Source organism: Apodemus sylvaticus, chromosome 8 (genome assembly GCF_947179515.1).
Source record: "Apodemus sylvaticus chromosome 8, mApoSyl1.1, whole genome shotgun sequence".
Classification (NCBI taxonomy): domain Eukaryota; kingdom Metazoa; phylum Chordata; class Mammalia; order Rodentia; family Muridae; genus Apodemus; species Apodemus sylvaticus.
In genome coordinates, this window is record NC_067479.1 from 7,992,411 (window position 1) to 8,014,047 (window position 21,637).

General features: G+C 43.9%; 1 protein-coding gene across 1 annotated transcript in view; it reads right to left on the minus strand.

The window, feature by feature from the left end:
* Positions 1-17,265, minus strand: part of Gpc6 (glypican 6) — a 1,033,125-nt gene extending 1,015,860 nt beyond the window's left edge. Inside the window, exon 1 of the mRNA XM_052190667.1 lies at positions 16,510-17,265. Within this exon, the coding sequence (XP_052046627.1) occupies positions 16,510-16,669 (160 nt within the window). The 5' untranslated portion in view covers positions 16,670-17,265. The remainder of the gene's footprint in view (positions 1-16,509) is intronic.
* Between the last annotated feature and the right edge of the window lie 4,372 nt (positions 17,266-21,637).

Consider the following 21,637-nt stretch of genomic DNA (forward strand, 5'->3'; position numbering starts at 1 on the left):
TCAACGTCTTCGCCTTCAAGGTAATAATACTGTTGTCGTTTAAAGTGTTCTTTATGTTTAACTCTTCTAATCTTTTCAGATATTCTAAAACTATTGTCAAAGATGTGGAAAGTACACCACTCTCTCTTTAAAAGACATTTTTAATAGGCACATACCAACATGTGGCAATGTTTCAATGGGAGGTAGGTTATTCTTTAATACCAAATGAAAGCAGCAAACTCCCTGCTCCACACAGTAAACTCCGCTGGTTTATCCTTTCTATAATTGATTTCCACTGCCTTGAGCTAACATAGCTTATGGGTACCAAGTTTTCGAAGGAATAGTAGAGTGTCTTTATATTACACCACTTAGTTTTAGTGTTACTGAAATTGTCTAAGTCTTGCCCAGCAGGGAGAAAAGAATACTTCTTAGAATTCCTATCAGGGAATAGTTAATTATTTATTGCATAGCATGTATGTTAAGGCATTGTACTCTGGGAGAAGCAGAATTGCATAAGAGTGTCCTCTGATTCCTCAGGGGCAAGTTTGGAAAACAAAGAATAAATGTCTCGGTTTAAAAAGAGACAAGAATTAGTAGAACACAGCTGGATTAATTAGTAAAATAAGAGGCAAATGACTGAAGGTCAGCAAAGGCAGAAACAGGAAGGAAGTAGCCTTGGACAGAAGGATTTGATGAATCTGAGAGTAATTGGTGTGGGCAACTTAATTAGATTAAACTTGGCTTGGTCGAGGAGTAAGGAAGACAGATCAGCATTGTTAGGACTGTGAGCAAAGGACAGACGCTCAGAGAGAAGTGACTTTGTTGAAAGAGCTTTTGCGAGATGGAAATTTCTAGAAGAGGCATGCCTGGCAATAAATTAGAAAGGCGGCTTACACTCTTGGCTGTTAAACCAAGAAAGTCTGTATTTATTCTGAGGGCGATGGAGAACAGTTAACTGGAAGACTGAGAATTTCAGAGAGTGGTTGTCTTAAGTGTGTCCCCACAGCAAGGACATCAGCAAGCTCAGGGACAGGGAAGTCTTCAGACTGACTGGAGAGCCCCTTCGCCCACTTGATGAATTGGAAAACATCCAAATCGGAGCCAGGTATCCCATGTTTCAGTGACCATTCTAGATAATTCTAACTTTCACTCAAGTTTGAAAGCTACTGATTAAACAAATGAAAGTTACCCAATGGGTCTATGGAAAACACAGGATACATGGAATCGTTAGGGGTATGTCAACCAAAACTACAGAAATAGTACCCAGTCGGAACAGCTGTGCTCAAAACAGCAGAAGTATGTGGTACCCAGGGTGCAACAGAAAGCACTACTCCAGATGACCCAGAAATTCTTACTATATATCCAAAGAAATTAAATCTGCTTATTGAAATATACCTACATTTCATGTTTGTTACTGCATCATTCACAAAGACAAAATACATAATCAGTTGTGGTGCCTGCCAGTGCATATGTGGAAAAAGAAATTCTCATAGGTATATAAACTATGGGATATATTCAACTTTACAGCAAAACAAAAGGAACCCGGGGGGGTGGGGTGGGGGCTTACGTGAAGAGAAATAAGAGGCACAAGAAAAACAATAACATGTTTTTTTTCATAAATCAAAGCTACAAAAAATGTAAATGGTCTCAAAGTAGACCACAGAAGAACTGAATGAGATGCGGATCACCACTGTGAACTTGAGGGAGGGGAAGGGAGGAAGGTTTGGCAGTGGGTACCAAAATAGAAAGATGGGAAGAATCTATTCTAGCATCCTGTATCACAGGAGAGCGAGTGTAGTTTAAACAGCCTGCGGCCATCATTTATGAAGAACCAAGGGAGAGGTGCAAAGTCTCTCAATGCAGAGAAATAATAAACGTGCAAGCAGACGGAAAGCCATTGTCACTGAGTTGATTAATTCACATTGTATATGTATAATGAACTGTCAAACTATATCTATGAATGTGTACAATTAGTATGCCAAGTGAAAATAAGTAAGTTCATAGATAACAAAGCAAAGCAAACTATAAGATTTGTCTGCTTATGGTGAACTGACAGCCGTGTGGACAGCACAGCAGAGACAACATGGCCAGTCACGTCCAAGTTGGGGGATAAATAGAAGAAGGAGTGCATTTATAAAAGTATTTTCCATGTGACATTTAGCAGCTCTTCGAGACCACCTTTTAAAGTTTCCAGGCTGGAGACATGGCTTGGTGGGTCACAGTGCATACTAATCTTGCAGAGGACCTGGGTTTCATTCCCAATATCCACACAGAGCAGAACACAAGTGACACCAGCTCCAGCACATCCAACGTCTTCTGCCAGTTTCCAGTGGCATCTGCACTCATGTACACATAAGCACACGCAAGTACAAAGAATTTGATAGGAATTTAAAATTTACATATTTTTTAAATTAAAAATCTTAAAAATTGTATTTCTCTTAGAGGCTGATTATTAGAGGAAATTTTCTTAAAAAAATGATCATGCAAATTATAGTGAACTGGCCTTCCTGCTACTTTCTTCTCGGCAAGATAGAGCGTCCTCATGACCATGCTCACAGCACAGGAATCGGGGAGAGAGAGCCGCTATTTCCTGAAGATTCGTGGTGTTCCCATGAATCATGCTACTTAACTGACACAGAAAACTGTCATGAGTCAGGCAATGTTATTTTCCCTTTTCTGTAGTTAAGGACAGTCAAGGTGGAAGAGTGCAGTGACATAACCACACTCTAAACATCAGGCCAGGACTAGGTCTCTCACTTCAGGTCCTAGGGCTTGTGCCCCAGAGCCTAGAGACTGTTGTAAAGAGAGATTCGCACAGGCAGCCCCAGCTTTCTGTTTCTGTGACATCTGACGCTGTCATGCTATTGACACAGAGGGGACAATGTTTGGCAAATATGCAAGTGATTCCTTGTTGTTCATGCCTTAAGTCATCTCTTCTGCTGTAAACACTAGGGGTGGGAAGGGTCTGCTACCTGACCTCAGGAAACAAGGACTCTAAATCCAGAAGATGTTTTCAGTTCAGCCAAGGGAGAAGAGAGCAAGGCCATCGCTGCCCTGAAAAGTCCCTGTGAACACGGTGTCAACCGACGGGACTGTGCCCACTAACTTGTCTCTCAGCTCTCCTTCATGGACAAGCTAGAATAAAGTCTTATGTTTCAATTTTGAAGCACATGGGACTCAGCAGGAAGGCTCTACATCACACTGCAGTGGAGAGGCCCAGCCCAGCTGCCAGCAGAGCCTTCTCAAAAAAAACTGAGCTGCCAAGCCTACACCCAGAAAGCTCATTACGTAAGCCACCACTGCAGGTGAGCAGGTCAAAGGCCAGGCAAGCGAAGATAGTAACGCAGGGGCCTTCAGACCACAAAGGACAATGAAAGGGTGAATATTCCTGGAAATGGGTCGTGGCTCTTTCTCAAGTTGGGCAAAGCCAGTCATGAAATACACAACTGAAGTAACTGACAGAGCAGACATTCCCTAGAGTAGGAAAAACCAGTCTCCTCCCATGGTGGGTGGGCACCCAAACAGAGACTCTAATGTTCCTGTTTGCACATGAGAATTTTTTTTTAAAAAAAAGTGCAAATAGGTTCAGAAAAAGGTAAAGAATAAACTCGGGAGCTGATCTCTGTAAAACCACTTCACCATCACAAGGACCCTTCCAACACACTGCGATCCCAGAGGGCACACTGATCACAATCAAACTTTAGCTATATTGGACTAAAGTTGGTTTCATTGTTGCTGTCTATACCCAACAAGTGGGTGATCCTGAGAAACCAGATGGGCTGGCCACAGTAGTGAGGCAGCAAGGGAGAAGAGGGAACCCGTCCCTTTACAATAGGGTTACACTGTGGACACCTACACTCTCTGGGCACAAATATGGTGGCAGCTAACATACTTATTCTTCAATATTCCTAGGAGAAGGGCAGGTGACAGGCGGCCTGTTCATGGAGAGAAAGAGATAGGTGGTCTGATGACTCATCTGTAATGGTTACCATTACAAAGTCCGAGAAATCAAAAGGCACACTATTATACTCATTCTTAAAGTGGAAAGGACTACAGTTTGACACCAGTTCCTCCATGTGACACCCTCACCCCCAAAGTCCACAAGACTCTCATACCAAACCTCTACCATTTCCAGTTCCACCTTGGTGTTCTCTAAACAGAGTATGCAGTGACTCACTTGGGAAACGCTTCCCACTTCTGAACAACAGAGGACAAACACACAGGCCAGTACAGAGCAAACCCTTCGAGGGTGAGGGGTAATCCTGAAAGTTAAGTGCTCTGGTTTTCAAGACAGTGTTGCATCTTTCACTATTGAAATGAATTGACTTAAAGTGCAAGGAATTTGAGAAACTTCCTGAGTTTGACTTATTGATTTTTTTTCCCTGATGGGATATTACCCCACAGGGCCACCTTTAATAGCCAGCAAGGTGACCTCAATTCCTATCTGGCAACTTGGGACAGGCCAATCTGGTGACAGGTGACAGACAATACTTAATATCTGTTTGCAATTTATTTCTGTTTGTAACTCTGAAGCAGCGCCAAACAGATCCTAGAATGGTGCCCGTAAAAAAAAAAAAAAAAAAAAAAAAAAAAAAAAAAAAGATTCTTTAAGGGAGCCATGGGTTGGGGCGTGCGCTCAGTGCTCTGGACGCTTACATCTGGTGCTCAGCTGGAAACACTGTTAAAAGGCCATTAGAACCTTAAGGTAACAGACCTCGAAAGCCAGGAAAGGCATGGAGTAATTTGCTGTTTGTGTTAGGAGTATCAGCCTCAGCCACTTCCTCCTCATGGGCTGAAAACAGCTTCTGTCATGAGCCGTGAAAATCAATTCCACAGCAACCAGGCTGAAGCGCAGTGGAAGATGGTACACCTACAGGCAGGCACTGCACAGCAGAGCCTCCTTCTGGGCATCTGTGGCACCTTGCAGATGTCCCAGACTGCTCTCTAGCAGAGCTGGAAGCTTCAGCAGCTTGGAACTTTCAGGAACCTTTGGGCTTATCTTTTCGGACCCTGGTTCTCTCTAATGCTTAATTAGCTTAACATCAGAATAGTCTGTCACTCTGAATGAAGATAGCTTTCGGACATGTCAGCTGCACAAAGCCTCTTCTCGCCCATTTGTGTTCCATTTCCTGTTTCTGATTATAGTAATTGTGAAACACACTCATTTCTCCCTCCAAACAAAACAGCTTCGGGGATGTTTGTATCATACAGGACATTTTAAAATTTTGTTACAAACATAAGGTCATGCTTCTGAAAATATATCTCAAAGGGGTTAACAATGGTTTTGTCACGAGTTGTGCTTTATAAGCTAATGGTTAGACTGTTAGAATTCATTTTAAAACAAGGTATATAGCCTGTTCAGCGGTAGGAAATTGCCTTCCAGCTACAAAATGCAACCTTGGTTACCAAACATGATTTAAGATCATTCTAACCAAAGAGTCAACCTTTTGTTCACTGAGACTCTTTTATATAACCTGCCCAGCTTCTAGGAAAAAAAGTACCTACCACTGAACTCATAGCTGCTTACACATGCAACTTCCTGTATTATTTACACCAATTAAACAGGCTGAGAAACTGATTCAACCTCATGTGTCAATGTTTTGTTAAAAACAAAATAAAAATGCACGTTATCAATATTTTGTCATAAATATCTGATTTATCTAGTATGTTTTTACCTTCAGGTTAAATGGATTTATACAGTACACATTTCAGGCAAAGCAGAAAAATGCATTTGTATGCCTTTAGATTCTACCCTTCAAAGTATGTAATGATTATCTCTAAATGATTCGAAGATAACTCCAAGTTATGTTTGCTGACAGAGAAGAAGGCAGTAAGTATGAAGAGCTTCTACTTGGCAAACTTGTCTGTGGGTGGGAGAGGTCTGCAATTCTGAATGGTACTTCATATCTGGTTGAGACTAGCCTTCACAGGAACCACGTGGCAATTTATGTGAAATGAATATATTCTTCAGTGTACTCTTATAAAAGGATCAGCCCAAGTTGTTAACATTCTACTTGACCTCTGGATACCTAACATCCCCAAGTTCGGAGTAAGACAGGTCACATAATCACGTGAGCAGTAAAAGCGCCACCCGAGCATTTCGTGGATTAGCATTTGATTCTGTAAAAGTGAACTATTTCTCCCAAGTTCAGTGCAAACCAATGCCTGGAGGAGTCTTCAGATGGCCATGCAGGAGTGTCTACAGAGCTTGCACCTCCACAGAAGCGATGGTGGATATTAGCAACGGGTTCCAGCTCTTCCGTTGGAACTCTAAAGGCTTTGAAACCCGTTAGGAGGCAAATAGATATCAGAGGTCACTGTCAAAATCTGTTTATAGGTGATATATACTAAAGTTCAACCAGACCTCTGTCTGGTTGGATCTGGAAGGGAAATGACTGGGAGACATAAAGCTAGCTTGTTTCATAAGCTGGTTCCTTTGACAATAAATCACCACACTGCAAGTTAAGAAGATAGAATGGTTAAGCCTTTTGGGGGGAAAAAGGGAGAAGCAAACAGATATGGGACAATAATTCCTTGTGTCCCTTTTCCAGATAACGTTAAAGCTTCTCACTGGTACATATGTGTGCTCCAAGCACACGTTTATTTCACACGTGCTATTGACTTGAACCTATTCTGACCCATTAAAAGAATAAGTGAAAAAAAGAGAATAAATGAAAATTATTCATCCTCCCTTCAGAAGACATCGAAAGGCTTTTTTCTCTGCAAAGAAAATAGTTTCCTAATACTTACTCTGACTTTATAAGGCAATATCCTGAGTTCCCTGGGATCCCAAGAGGAACACTGGCCCCTCATCACAGCTGTCCTGGGGGCAAAGAGGGATAAAAGGGAGTTCTGAAAAGGGGCTCTCCTTCCAGCGGTAAGGCCAGGGAGCCCTGGTGGGCATGCTCAGAATGGAGCTGCTCATCTGTAATTAAATATATATGAAAATGAAAAATGATCAGCCCTGTATATTGTTTCCTTACATACAAATCCATTGGTCAGAAGAAAATAGGTAGTTCTCTTTGCAAAGGTCAGTGTGGGAATAACTCAAAGAGAAGGTAGGGGATAAAGTTTCTCCAGACCAGAAAAAGAACACATACATGAAGACTTATGTGTCGAAGGGAATCATGCCAGTATAGCAAGGAAAAAACGGGGACCTCACAGTGAAGGAAACTTCCATCCTGTCGCCCTTTTCTCCTTCTGAAGCTGTGCAGCGGAGTCCCTTGACTAATGAGGGCAGCTCATTGGCAGCAGCAAAGTCCTTTGGGAAAGTTCCAGGGACAGGGAAGGGGGCTGTTTTCAGCTTTCTCAAGTGGCCATGGTATAACTAATATATATATATGGAGAGATTAACACTGCAATCTAGAGTATCTCCTGTTGAATATCCACAGTCAACATAGAAAGGTCACAAAAAATATGTATTTAAAATCCAGTTTGTATGGAACTCAGTGTTGCTCTTAAGAGACTCAAGGATCATGGGAGCAGCCATATTGACGCCACCTAGGAACTTTACTGAAATACAGATTTGTAGGCACAACCCAGTCCTCGGTGAGACTGGACCCAGACACATGGATGTAGCCAGACAGGTCAGTGGTGTCAACATGTGAAATTCATGGGGAACCTCTGATCCAGACCACAGGCTTCTTACTATGGAATTACACCAAGTATACCATGATTATTTCAAGAACAGGATAGAAGGAAAGGGCAAAGAGGCTAAGGAATCAGAATACTGAAGTGCACAAAGGTAGGAGGTTTTTGGATATTCTGCTGACTCCACTTGTAGCCCCTGAGATGACCCAGGTGGTCTAGAACCCATCTGTTCATTTGTGTGGATACTGTTGGCCATGTGGATTGGATCCTGATAAAAAAAACATTTACCCAGAAAAATGCTACAAACCTGAGTACTGCTTTCATCTCTCACAGAACAGCTCAACACTCAATTCACCACTGGCCATACTTGAGAGATATCATGGAAACACCTCCTCAGTGAACACAGCCTACAGTTTCTCTTAAATGTCTCTGTCACCATTCAGATCTGGGGGATTCTCCTTATGATGAACATTAATCAAACTATTAGTTGACCATCAGCTATCAAATTGGGGTATTACTCTCCTCTGGAGTCATTTTTCTTTCCCTTCCCTTCCCCTCCCCTCCCCACCCCCTCCCCTCCCCACTCCTCTCCCCTCCCCTTCCGTCCCCTTCCCTCACCTCCCCTTTCCTCCCATGCACAGCTACAGAAAGCAGTTCTAGAATGAGCATCACATGTCCATCCACTTCCCAGCAGTGGACACGCAGATGGGGAAACCGATCCCTTCCGCTGCCTTTGGCATTGGCTCCTGGCTCTAGCAGCTGCCTTGTGCCCATATGGGGATGTGTCAGAACAGGATCAGGGGGCAGAAAGAAGAACAAGCACACTGCCCTGCAGATCCTATAAACAGATTCTTTTCTCACTTCTTTCTCCCTGACCTTTGTTGGAACTCTTGATGTGTGAAAGAACGGGGGTGTCTAAGCCAATTGAGCAGGGATTTTCTGTGACCTGCAGCCAAAAGTATCTTAGCTGAGGCAGATTATTTCAGGCGAAGATTTCAACAACTCATCTTTAAATGTTTGTATTGGAACCTCTGTGCAACTGGGTCTAGATTTTAAGTTCACCGTAGTTGGTTTACGTTTTTCAGTTTTCTGATAACCTCATTTTCTCCTTCTTCTCTTCTTTTCCCCTCCCCAGTCCTGTCCACTTCCTGTCTAAAGATCCTGTGTAGCATATTCACTGTCCTTCTCCCCCATGGGGCCTCCAAGAACCACCTCTCCAGTCCATCTTGTTTGTAGTGTTTAACCAATCAGAGACAATACTTCCATCATATCACTTCAGGGCCAACAACCCTGGATGATGACCTAATTCCCACCATAGTCAGCTGAGGACATCCAAAGATCTCCAAAATCCCAACCGCACCCATGCAGCTCAACACAATGTCTCAGCACTACCAAGTAAATTCCTGTCTGTGTTGTCCTGCACACACCCGCTTTCTACTCCACCCTGAATTCCACCTTCCCTAGCTATTCCCTTGCAAAGCACTCCCCACCTTTCACGGTTTCTGCTTATATCCGGCCACTTCATTAATTCCTGTCCTGACCATCAAGAATGAGCTTTGAGATGTAGACGAACTCCAGAACACATTTTAAATTCCAGGGAGAGGATGCTATAAAGTAGAAATTAGTTCTCCGTCTTGTTGAAAATTTTTAAATTCTTTTTATACTACCACAGTGCAAAAGCAAAATAAACTATGAATGAAATTTTCTAATATGTATGGTTGATTACCTGGCTGTTGGTAACCTGACACTTTCTAAATATTAATAATTCATCCAGAGCTATTTGAGGAATCTCTATCAGCAACACTGACCGTCTTGACTCTTCAGTGGCTTAATGAGGAGAGTGAGTTTTGTATCTGACAAAATACACAGAATGATGCCAAATTGCCTTGCCTTGGTAAACCAATGAATGCTTTGTGAATATTTATTTCTCTTTTAATCTCCCTCTCTTTAGCTGTCTCTCTCCACCCACTCACCCACACTGTCAATGGACAATCATACAGTGAAAATTCAAAGTAATATTTGATTGACTAATAATTTTAGGCAGTACCCACTGAACGGAACTATTTCAGGATTCCTTTCTCCTACTTCAGCAGTCCCCACTGGAGTTCAAGGCGATGAGAGCTCCTTCCTTCTTGTGTTTGTGGTTTTCCCTCCTAGCAATTCCTCTAAAAGAAGTCAAAGCAATATTTCAGAATCATGGCCTATCCTGCTTGAAATACTTCTCCAAGAGCTCCCTACTGCTCTCAAGTTAAAGGGTAAAGCTTTAGCAGGGAGTTCAAGGCTTTTTAAGACCCAGCAAAGGAAAACACTTGATAGGATGGTCACATTTGGTTGGATGGGAGAGAAACCGGTCCTTTGAAGCACAAATGCTTCCCCACTGAACAAGCACCATCCAGAAGCAGGGCAGGAGGTCACAGGAAGTTCTGTGGTTAAAGGGGGGGTGAGCAAACATAGGAAGACTCGTGTGCGCGTGCGCGTGCGTGTGCAATGGAACCTCATGATATTGTAGAACTGTCTAGGGCAGAGCCGTGCAACAGGCTTAGCTTATGAGGGTTCTAGTCGCAGTGTCTGTTTTAGAACAGTAGATCACAAGGTATCTTAGCTTCTCATGGTTCAGGTTCCTCAGTGATACACATCTAAGGCACTCTGTTAGATGAACTGATCCCATAAATCTGCTTGCCTTTAGTGATACACAATCATCTCAGCTGGATTTACTAAGCTTACAACCATACTCTGTTTAAACTTTTGTTTTTTGATGGGATCAAAGTTCCCTGGAATTACAGAACAAGCACAGAGCACAGGAGCTCGTACATAGCACCTAGACTGCCTTCTACATGAACGAGGGAAATGCTTGAGATAATCAGTAAACTGGAGGCTGTCTAAATGGAGCATCATTTTTATTTTTCTTTGTTACTGTTCGGAGAGTTCAAGAACAACGATAATTAGTTGTTAATAAGAACCTATTTCGTGCCGATTTTGATTCCCCAGCATGTAATAAGGACACATGCTCCACTATGTTCATAGCACACCTATTTATAGTCAGAAGCTGGAAAGAACACAGATGTCCCTCAATGGAGGAATGGATACAGAAAATGTAGTATATTTGCACTATGGAATACTATTCAGCTATTAAAAAACAATGAATTCATGAAATTCTTAGGCAAGTGGGTAGAACTGGAGAATGTGATCCTGAGTGAGGTGACTCAATCACAAAAGAACACACATGGTATGCACTCACTGATAAGTGTATATTAGCCCAGAAGCTCAGAATACCCAAGACACAATTCACATATCAAATGATGCCCCAAAAGAAGGAAGGAGAGGACCCTGGTCCTGGAAAGGCTCAGTGCAGCAGTGTAGGGGAATACCAGGACAGGGAAACAGGAAGAGGTGATTGGGGAGCAGGGGAAAGGCTTATAGGACTTTTGCAGATGGGGGTATATCATTTGAAATATAAATAAGGAATATATCGAATAAAAAAAGATTTAGAAAATTTTATGTGAGATTTACCACTGTGAACTCTTTTATTTACACAGTTACCAACCCAGAGATTTAGACATCTGTGCCCTTGTTTGGATGGTTGTCTTCTGTTTGTCCTAGTTGCTCTTGTTTGTTTGTATGTTTGGGACAAGGGTGTAACCACCTTGCCCAGGCCAACTCCAGGACCTTGAATTATTTTTGAAAATATTAAAACAGTTGTTTATGCTACCTAGACAGCCCTAAGTCTCTGGCCTTTCTAGAACTCTTCAGGGATATATAAATTTTTGAAGTATTACATAATGTTAGCATTTTAAAGTTTAAATAAGGCAGAAATTAGGATCAAGTCACTTACTAACCATTATTTTACTACAAGTTTTACAGAATAGGTCACCTAACAGGAAACAACAAGTTTGTATTTTATGAGTGTTCAAAAATTTAAGCACTTATTTCTTTATATAAATGAATATTATCTTTTAACCACAATATTTTAAGAACAGAATGTTTAAACTAACCAATCCTGATAGTGGCCTACATTCTAGTCACAGACTATTAAGAGACAGTATAATAAAAGAAGTGAATCTTATGGAAAAAAAAAGTGTGTCAGTCGTGAAATGACAAGAGATTAAACTCTTAGTAAATCAGCAGAACTGGCTTTGTTTGGAAGGAACACTCAACTGACTCCCAAATCAAAAATTTAACAAGAGGAACTCCTAATAGCCTGAGTTTCAGATGGCTTTGATACCTGGAAATAGAGTAATTATTTTAGAAATCTAGTGACTTGCCAAACCATAGAAATAAAAAATTGAAATTCAGCTAATTAATTTATGACTCGCTTTGCTCATCCAAAGTGCTTTAAAGGAAGCCACCCATTAACAAAGTGGGGGGCAAAGATCAGAAATCATTGAATAAAGCAGATAAATGGAACTTAAACTATTTATCCAAAACTAAGACATTTAGCACAGCTGAGAAGTGGTAAGAATTACTCAACACTATTTCTCCACTTATGTTAATGCGGTATCTACATGCTAACTGAAAGAAAATGTGTTAATGATTAATGAAACAAAGCCAACCCTATGTACATACGTGTTGTGTGTATACCTGCACACATATGAAAAATGCACATACATACATTCTTGAAGCCAGAATAAGGACATAGAGGACCAGAACACCAGAATATGGGAAAAATCCTATTTTCACCATAGATCTTGACATAAATGACAAATTTGCATAAAAAGATAGAGACAGTTTAGTGCATTCTTAATGTTCAACTGTACCCCCAACTCTAAACATACCTGAAAGAGATAATAGGACAAAGCACACATTAAAAATTGTTGGTTTTAAATTTTGTACCAGTCAGTAGAAATAGGACTTTGCTCCAGCTTCTACCCTCTGGGTAAGAATCTATTGTAAGCTTTGCTTGACTAACCCAACATCCCAGGTTTTGGACTAAGCTAATACGCTAGTAGACTTAGTACAGGGAAAGAAAGCAATGCACGTGCTTTATAGAACCCTGTAGATAAATAAAGTGCATTGAGAAATGCAGACATGCATTATTATTAAGTAGCAGTGGTGGGAGGTAACCAATTCCCAGAAAGCTAAAATCTAAATTCAAAATATTTGGGAAATGATCTTGCAACACAGTATAAATCCATCACACATAACTCCATAAGAATATATAGATGGATGTATTGGCCAAGGACACACGTAAGAGGGGTAAAGATTTGGTCTTGTTGTTGTGCATCTGACAAATGCTGGAAGCTTAATTCTGTTGGACAATGGACCGAACTGGAGGCTGGTGGACAGACTGTCAAACCAGCACTCCTGGATTGGAGTTTTTGTCTCATCAGTTGTTAGCTGAGTCACTCTCGGACCTGATACTTATATTGTTTGTTTGTTTTTTTCATAAATCTATCAAATATCAAAACTTTAGTAATGTTTTCTTTCTTTCTTTTTTGAACCTATGTTTGTGAGAAAGGAAGAATTGTGTCAAACTAAGAAGTTACTCTGAACTAAGAAATATTATAATTAAAGATCTCAAAAAAAAACCCATGTAAGTAACCCTACAATAACAGTCTCTGAATTCCCACATTTATGAGGGTGATATGTTTCACTGTGGGGGATAAGGTTTGGGTGAGTGTGGGTGTCCGTGCATGAGTGGGCATGAGTGATTGAGAGTGTATGTGTAAAAGTGTGTGTGTGTGTTGCTAGAGACATAGTGCCCTGTGCACACCAGACAAGCACTGTACAGATAACCTGCATCCCCATGCAACCCACCAAGCACAACCAGTTGCTATCATCTGCCATAAAACTCTTTGTAGCACCAGCAAGAAATGGGAACTGGAGTGCTGAGAGAAGAGTGAGCTCTTGATAAGATTGTTCCTCCCCAAACTCCTGATGCTCTAAGCTTAGAGGATCTTCCCAGGACACAGAAGAAAAAAACAAGCAAGGCCATTGTGAAGCCTTTTGGCTAGATGTCAGGAAACACTGCTGGTACCACAGGAATTCTCAAGTATTAGAATGAATCGCTGAGAAGGGCTCAGGAGTCAGCTCCCTTGGAAAGCTTCCAAATAGGAGAGTCTATCTAATCTGCCGGCATGGGTTTAAAATCAAGGCTGCGTGAAGATTGATGGTGCAAACTCCCCCTCTGAAGGCACTTCCTAGATTTATATATTACCTAGAGTCCCCCTCTGGCAGTAGAAGAGCTTCTCTCTACCCTGAAAAGGGCAACATTGTTTTACAATTGTGAGCTTGGAGTAAAACTTTAATAATGTTGAGATGAAATATAATGTTCTTATTACATCTCAGGTATTTTCACTAAGCAAGCTACCTACAAACCAATGTGGCTCAACTGGAATCTGCAGCCTGAACAGCAGTTCTTTTAAATTCCTGCCATTTCTCAAGCAAACCACTGGATGTCTAAGCAAGGTAATGGATGACTAAGAGTTTAAGATAGGATAGCCACCACCCAGACTCTTCCCTATACTACATAATGAAATGTAAATGCTAGCAAAGGCTAGGGAGAGAGGGAGAGTGTGTTTATTTAATAACACCATATTTCCTAAGTGGTTATTCCAACAGCAATAGTAGATGCAATTTACTTTAGTGCTGAGTAAAGTTTACTTTGGAAGAAAACAAAAAGCTTTGCCCCAAATAAAATCCCCTTCAGTTATCTCACAATGCATTCTTTTCCTACCAAATGTGCCTTTGAAGCCACAGGACTGTGGACCTTGACCCTGTCCCCCCAGCATTGTGGGACACCAGGCTTGAGGGAGAATCCTCAGCTCCTCCTCATTCCTGAAAGAGGTGATATCGGTGGGGTGGATGTATTTCAAGAATTCAGAGTTATTAACCGTCTGTGAGTTTTAAGGCAATGGGGAAGACAAAAAACATACAACCAAAACCCTCTGCAGTTAACTACTGAAGAATGTGTGCAGCCACTGAGAATGCTCTCCGACATAGTAATTGGGGACCACAGAAATGATTTACAATGGCCATCTGCCCCTGATAGCCAGGCGCCCGGTCGGTCGGCGCAGAGGGTCAAGGCAAGTCTCCTGAGAGTCTCAGTATCTACTAAAGAATACCGATGCAATTTAAAAATACTTAGCTGTTTTCTTCTTGGAGATATCTTATCTGAAATCATGTTGAGAAATATGTGTTTAAAAGATGCAGGTTTTAAAATGGCCAGATTAGAGGAGGTAAAACGAGTTCCTAGAAAGGATCTCTACTCTAAACCTTTTAAAAGTTGAATTTCCTGAGATGTGGCGAGTAAAAAAGGTGAAGCTGATCCTTATCAATTAATTAGAAAGAATGAAATAACAGTAGACAAAGAGACCGGTTGGCTAAGAAACTTAAGGAGCTGCAGGGGCAGTGCCTTTTTAGTCATTGATTAACAAATTAGGGAGTGCAGAAGCGGGGGTGGGCGAAATCCCAGAGACTGGAGTGTATGTAAGTAGTCTTATAATTCACTACAGTTTCTCCAGATTACTTGATCCAGGGAACGGAACGCCTGGCTGTGAACTGGGGAAGAGGCGGGAGCTCCTTCGACATAAAGCACCACGCTGTTTGTGATACATGAGCGTGGTTTATTTTTCTTTTGGTAATGCCCAAATTGATAGAAATGAGTTAATTGCAATGTAAGTAGAGACCCTCACCCCTAGCTATTCGAAGCCAATCATCTAAGCACTAATTCCACAACGTCTTAAAACTAAGATGTTTTAAGATATCTGCAAATGTTTTCCATCAGTTCACCGGTTCTTCGGAAAAACAGTGTCTGGTGGAGATCCAGCAATCTGAGGTCACTTAGGACGACTTCAGCTACCCGGTTTGAGCAGCCCGCGCCCTCACAGCATCCCTAGTCTCCCCTTGGCCTCTTCCAGCTCTTTTCCCTCGTAGCCAAAGGATTATCTGTCCCCGACACGTTTCATTCATGGAGCCCCAAAGAAGCTAGGTTTCGGTTGGAGCAAAGAGCTGGAAAACACACACCCAGGCTGCTGCGCAAGTTGCTAGAGCCTGAACGGCCGCACACCCAGGCTCTGGCAGAGGGTGGGGGCTCGAGAGCTCCGGAGGAAGGAATGCTTGTGACCAGGCGAGCCGCGGAGCCTGAAGTGCAGACCCCGGAGACGAACGCCCCCATCGGGTCACTCGCTTAAGTTGGCTCCGCGTGCGCCAGCCGGCCAGAGCGGGAGGCCATGCTCGGGACCCGGCGCCACGCCGGGTGGCCGGGTAGTCTCCTCAGTCCGAGTGACCAACCGCAGTCCGGGAAGCACTGGGGCACCCTAATGGGAAAGTACGCCCCGAATCCGAAGGAGACAGAGTACTAAGACAACCCCCTCCCTCCCCGCCAACTGCCCCGGGACTCCAACGTGCAGATCCTAGGGACCCAAGCAATATGTCCCCTTAGTGGTTCGTCCCCAGCCCAGGAGTCGGGCGCCCGGTCCCTGGAAAGGACCTGGAGAGCAGAGAGCTGGAGTAGGGGAACCTCCGCGTCTCTCCACCGCCCCCGCCGGCGCGAAGGCGGGAGTGGAGAAGGCGCCACTCAGACGGTGGCGCTGAGCGAACTGCGGCCGCAGTTCTCCCAAGTTTGCCCCAGCAAGGGGGATGCGATGGGCTCCCGGCTCCGCTTTCTACCTCCGCTAGCCGTCCTCACTCCTCCACCGTCCCCTGCTCTAGCGGCTGGGCCCGGCTCTAGGCCAGCCACGGAGGTAGCAGGGCGCGGGAGCAGATGCAGAGAGCGAGGGGCGAGGGACGAGGGTGCTCCCGCGTGTGCACACAATGAGGCGGCGGGCACGCACACCTTCCTCCCGCCCGAGAAACGGGATCAGCCTCCGCCGCCTGGATGCAGGAACGCGGGGGTCCCTGGGAGGCACCCGCAGAAAGTGAGCACCAACTGAGCAACAGGGGGTAGGGAGAGGGCGCCCCGCCGCCTCTGTGGGCTGCGGCGGGCCCCGGGCCCAAGCTTACCTGCGATCTCCTGGTAGGGGATGTCCGCCAGGCTGAATCCCTTGGCCCCGTAAGCCTGACGGACCTCGCTGCAGCTCCGAGCCTTCACGTCCGCCGCGGCCGGGAGGGTCAGCAGCAGCCCGGAGAGAGGAAGAATCACAGCCCGGATCCAAGAAGGCATGGTGCAACATGCAAGTCCACCTCGGCAGCCCCCAGCTCCCAGTGCGCTCTTCACCTTGCCCCTCGAGCCGAAAGCCCGCCAGAGCCTGCGGCGCGCTCCTTAGCCGCTGCCCAGCGTCACCCCCTTCCGCCAGCCGAGGGGACGAGCCGCGCAGACCTCTGGACTGCACTCAGCAAACTTTTATAAGCCAGATGGAGGATGGCAAGCCAACCAGGGCTGCCTTGGGAAGGCTGCCGGCTCCACTAGCCACTCCGGTAGAAAACCGTTCGAGAAAGAGGAGCAAAGAGGAAAAGGCAAAGAAATATCTTTTTTTTTTTTAAATACCACAGTGGGGGTGCTCAGCCCTGCGGTCCGAGTTCCGAGCCGCAGAGTCGTGGAGCGCTGCGAGCTCGCCTAGCCAGTGTGCGCGACGAAGGTGGGACCGCGCGCCGGCTCCCCCCTCCTCCCCGAGGGAGATGGACAGGCCGGCGCGAGTGTGTGCGCGTGTTTGTGAGTGTGAACGCGGGGCTCTCAGGGAGGTGTGTGCGTGGAGGTATGTGATGGAGATGTAACGGATCCAGGGGAAGCCTCAGCTTCACATAGACTGAGGGAGCCAGTGAGAGTCTTCTTGAAATGGGAAGAGAGAAAATCCTGGAGACTGACACAGGAGGCAAGAGGGAAGGAGAAAGGAGGGGAGGGAGAGAGGGAGAAACGTGCTACCCAGTGCACAGCCGAAATTCAGAGGCAGAATCGGCCGCAAAACCTGGAATGGATCGCGAGCCACTAGGCAGGAGGGGAAAGATTACCAGCAAAAGGTCCCTATTTCCTCAGTCACTTCATGGCTTCCATACCCGTCAGAGACGGTCCCTCTCCTGACATAAATAATCCACACCCCCCCCCCAAAAAAACCCAAAGTGTTATATAGAGTAATTGTGATCATGCTATATTTTTCTGGAGATAAAGAATATTGCATTTCCAATTGTTGCTCTTGCCCCAGTGTACTTAACACAAAGCCAGGGAAGAAATAAGCAGAAAAGAAACCTAGGAGCAGGCCAGAGCCACCTCTCGAAGTGGCAGCTGCTTTCTGTTTGTCTTAATGTTTTGGATTTTTTGTTTTGTTTTGTTTTCTCTAAGAACCAGTAGTTAGTGCATGTACTAGAGGGACACACACACAGAGAGAGAGAGAGAGAGAGAGAGAGAGAGAGAGACAGGGAGAGAGAGAGAGAGAGACAGGGAGGGAGAGAGAGAGAGAGAGAGGTGTTAGGTTCCACCTACAAAACACTGGATGCTTAAATCACTAGGCTTAGGGTGGGCAGTGGTAAAACAATGGCCGCAGGCCTTGCAGGAAGCAGGTCCCCCATGAGGGTTAGGTTAGGGTTAGGGTTAGATGACAGTGTCTTAATTTTCTCTCTTCAGATTCTCTCAAACACTCTAACCTTAACATTTTCTCCCAAGTTCTCAGAAGGCTCAAACCTAGTCAGTTTCTCCTGACAGTTCTGTGAAATGGGGTGAAAGTGAAGATTCAGGCTTACCTAATTTCTTGGGCTTTTTTATGCTAAGGAGCACCAAGACCAAACAGACTTAAGTTTGTCTTGAATCCCACAGGTCCTGAAACTAACCACTGAGAAAGAGAAGAAGAAAAGAAGTGCTAAGCAATAGCGAGGCCTTGTGGACACTGGTCTCACAGTTCCTGAGAAGTCCCTACAGGCCTGGTTCTGTAGTCCTGAACTAGAAATCTGCAGGACAATACTTTCCTGATGACTAGTGACCAGAAGAACTCCCGAGGCCTAAAGCCTTGTATTTACCTCTACCCTGGGCACCTCCACTATAGTCAGCATCGCTCAACACATCTTCTTTTCCAAGAACTCCTCTTTGGCCCATCATCAGGCTCAAGAGGGGGATCCAGTCTCATTTTAGAACTGCTTTTAAAATGAATCCTCCTTTAGAGAGTGATAGAGTGCTTGCTTGCTTGCTCCGCCCTCAAGAATTCATAAAAAGATGCTAGTACTGGAGGAATAGACAGAAGTCTAATCTAATGAAGGAGATTTAAGCCCTTCCAAGTCAGTCTCAAAGGAGGTAGTCAGGGGGCTAAGGAGATGGCTCAGCAGTTAAGATCACATGCTGTTCTTGAGAGGACAAGAGTTTGATTCTCACCTCCCAAACAATATGGCTCACAAACTTCTATAATTCCAATTCCAGAGATCTCTGACCCCTCTGGCCCCTGGAGACACACACACACTTTCAAGGGGGTAGATAACAATTCTAAGCAGACACCAAAGGTTGTGTACACTGTCAAACACATATGCATAAAAAAAGACCATTGAGATTGTTTATGATTACCTGAAGATTGGCTAAATCCTTTTATATTTGATGAGCACTCCATACTCGTGTAAGCCAGTAGTTGTAAGAAGGCTAACGCATAGAACATTACTAGATTTACCAAGCATAAATAGATAAACTTCATTCTACTGGAAGGGTCAACCAGTTTGGGGCTGTTTTGTGAACTTTAGTCAGACCCAATGGCTTAGGTAATTTTCCTAGCCCACAGCTTGTGTAATACTGCATTGTTTGAAGTAGTGTTAAAAAATGAAGCCAGAGTTCTACCTGAGGCAACAGCAAGGCATTGCAAGGGCCGGGGGGGATGTGATAGAAATTCAGAGAGAATAACAGAGTACCTATGACTAACGTAAATGTGTTGACCAAGGGCTTGAACGCCAACTGCCATGTTTATGCCAGGCACAGTAAGGAAAAGGAAGACTGAAGAATGTTAGGCAGAGGAAGCAAACAGAGAAATGAGAAGATTTAGTACGCGGCTACTGAGTACACTGGAATCATTGTGAGGGCTTTAGGTATTTGAGACTTAAGCTAGGAAGATGGGAAGTGGGAAGAATGTGAAGGTAAGCTTCAAGGGATGAATTTGTATGATATGGTGCTTGGCTCAGTAGACAAAACAAAACAAAAACAATATTATTGAAATGCTGACACGGGGTCTTGTTGGAAACATGGATTATCGCCACTAAGACTTCTGTTTCCAACCCATTTTCTAAGCCCAGCTGATTTTCAGAATCCCTGGGGCCAAAATAAAAACAGATAGAATTTTAGTGAAACAACTCTTGGTCTTCAGCAGCCAAGGGTGGCAGGCCAATCAGGCATCCTCTGTCAATCACCCTGAGAAATGTGTTTGTGAAACGTGTCCACCCCAAGGAAAGAATCTCATTTGACCTGAGTCACTGTGGGCCATCCTTCTCCTGTTCAGTTAAATACTGTGGAGTTGTGGTAGAAAAAAACATTTCTGGCCAAAGTGATTAAAGATGAGATTTCTGAGAAATATTGTCCTGATTAAAAAGCAAGATAACTCTGGAGAGATGGCTCACTGTTTGAGAGAGCTTCCTGAACTTTCAGAGAGCTAAGCTTAGTTTCAGCACTCACGTCAGGTGGATCAGTGAATCACAACAGCTGTAACTCTAGCTCCATGGAGGCCAATACCCAATGCACCTGTCCTGGAACTCACTCTGTAGACCATGCTGGCCTCGAACTCAGAAATCTGCCTGCCTCTGCCTCCCAGAGTGCTGGGATTACAGGTATGCGCCACCACCGCCCGGCTGTTTTATGCCAATTTGACACAGGCTCGTCATCTGAGAGGAGTGAACTTCAATTGAGAAAATGCTTCCATAAGATGGGGCTATAGGTAAGCCTGTAGAGCCTTCTTGCTGCTAATGGTGGATAGGAGAGGGTCCAGACCATTGTGCATGGTGCCATTCCTAGACTGCTGGTCCTGGGTTCTTTACGGAAGCAGGTTGAGCAAGCCAGGCAACAAAACCACCCCTTGTCCTCGGCATCATCTTGGGCCTCCAGGTTCCTGTCCTGTTTCAGTTCCTGCCCCATATGCCTTCAGGAATGAAAAACTTCCTCCCCAAGTTGCTTTTAGTCACAGTGTTATGGTGTTTCATCACCATAATAGTACCACTAATGTGTGGTGTGTGTGTGTGTGTGTGTGTGTGTGTGTGTGTGTGTGTCTGTGTGTGTGTGTGTATGTGTGTGTATGTGTGTGTGTGTCTGTGTGTGTGTTGTGTGAAGGCCACCTTGTTTTTAAAGGAGAAGGATCTTTTCACCTTACCTCTTCACTCCTTAGAGGTAGCTGGTTGAATTATGAACAGGAAACACAGCCATGCTCACAGAGATAACAGAGAAGAAGGGCGGAAATGCTCAAAGCTCCTGGTTTTCTATCTGAGTCACCAATCCAATGCTGGACCTCTTATTACATAATCAATAAGTATCCTGCAGTTTAGGAATACTAGCGTTTACTTTTTCTGCTTTTATCCAATGAAAACAATATGAGCACAGACACCAACCTAAAGCTTGAAAAAGAGAAATTGAAGGCAAGAGAAAAATATAAAAGAACAAATTAGAAGTAGCCTTGCTGAATCCAAGTTGAGAGATTTTTTTTTTCCAGCATGGCGCAAATCGCAGCCAACATCAAAGAAAGAGGAACTGGGAGGATGATGAAGAGGCTTACTGGAAACTCCAGAGAAGCATTAGTGTCATCCTTAGGAGTGTGCCAGGCCACAAGTACTCACAAGTAAAACAGGAAGAGAGATAGAAACATCAGGTACAAAGGCTAAAGGCTTCAGACAGGGTTTCTGTCCGTTTTCAGGTGTGTTTTCCACAAGAGGCTTGTAGACCTTAGGGCAGATTGACACCAGCGATCTAGTGAGCTGGAGTGCCGTCCATGCTCTAGAGTAGATTAGTTTACATTTTTATCTTGTTTTATACATGTTTTCTGCAGGAAATCCAACTTTTCAATAAGAAAAAAATACATTGTTTGAAATGAATGCCATACTTTTATTTGAATATATTTGATATACTTCACAGAGCAAAATATAAATTCTTACCATTATGTCACACATGGAAACAAACAACTGTTAACATTTTTGTGTATAAAAAAACATGTGCCTATGACGTTTTTCTTGTAACTTCTGAGACTTGACA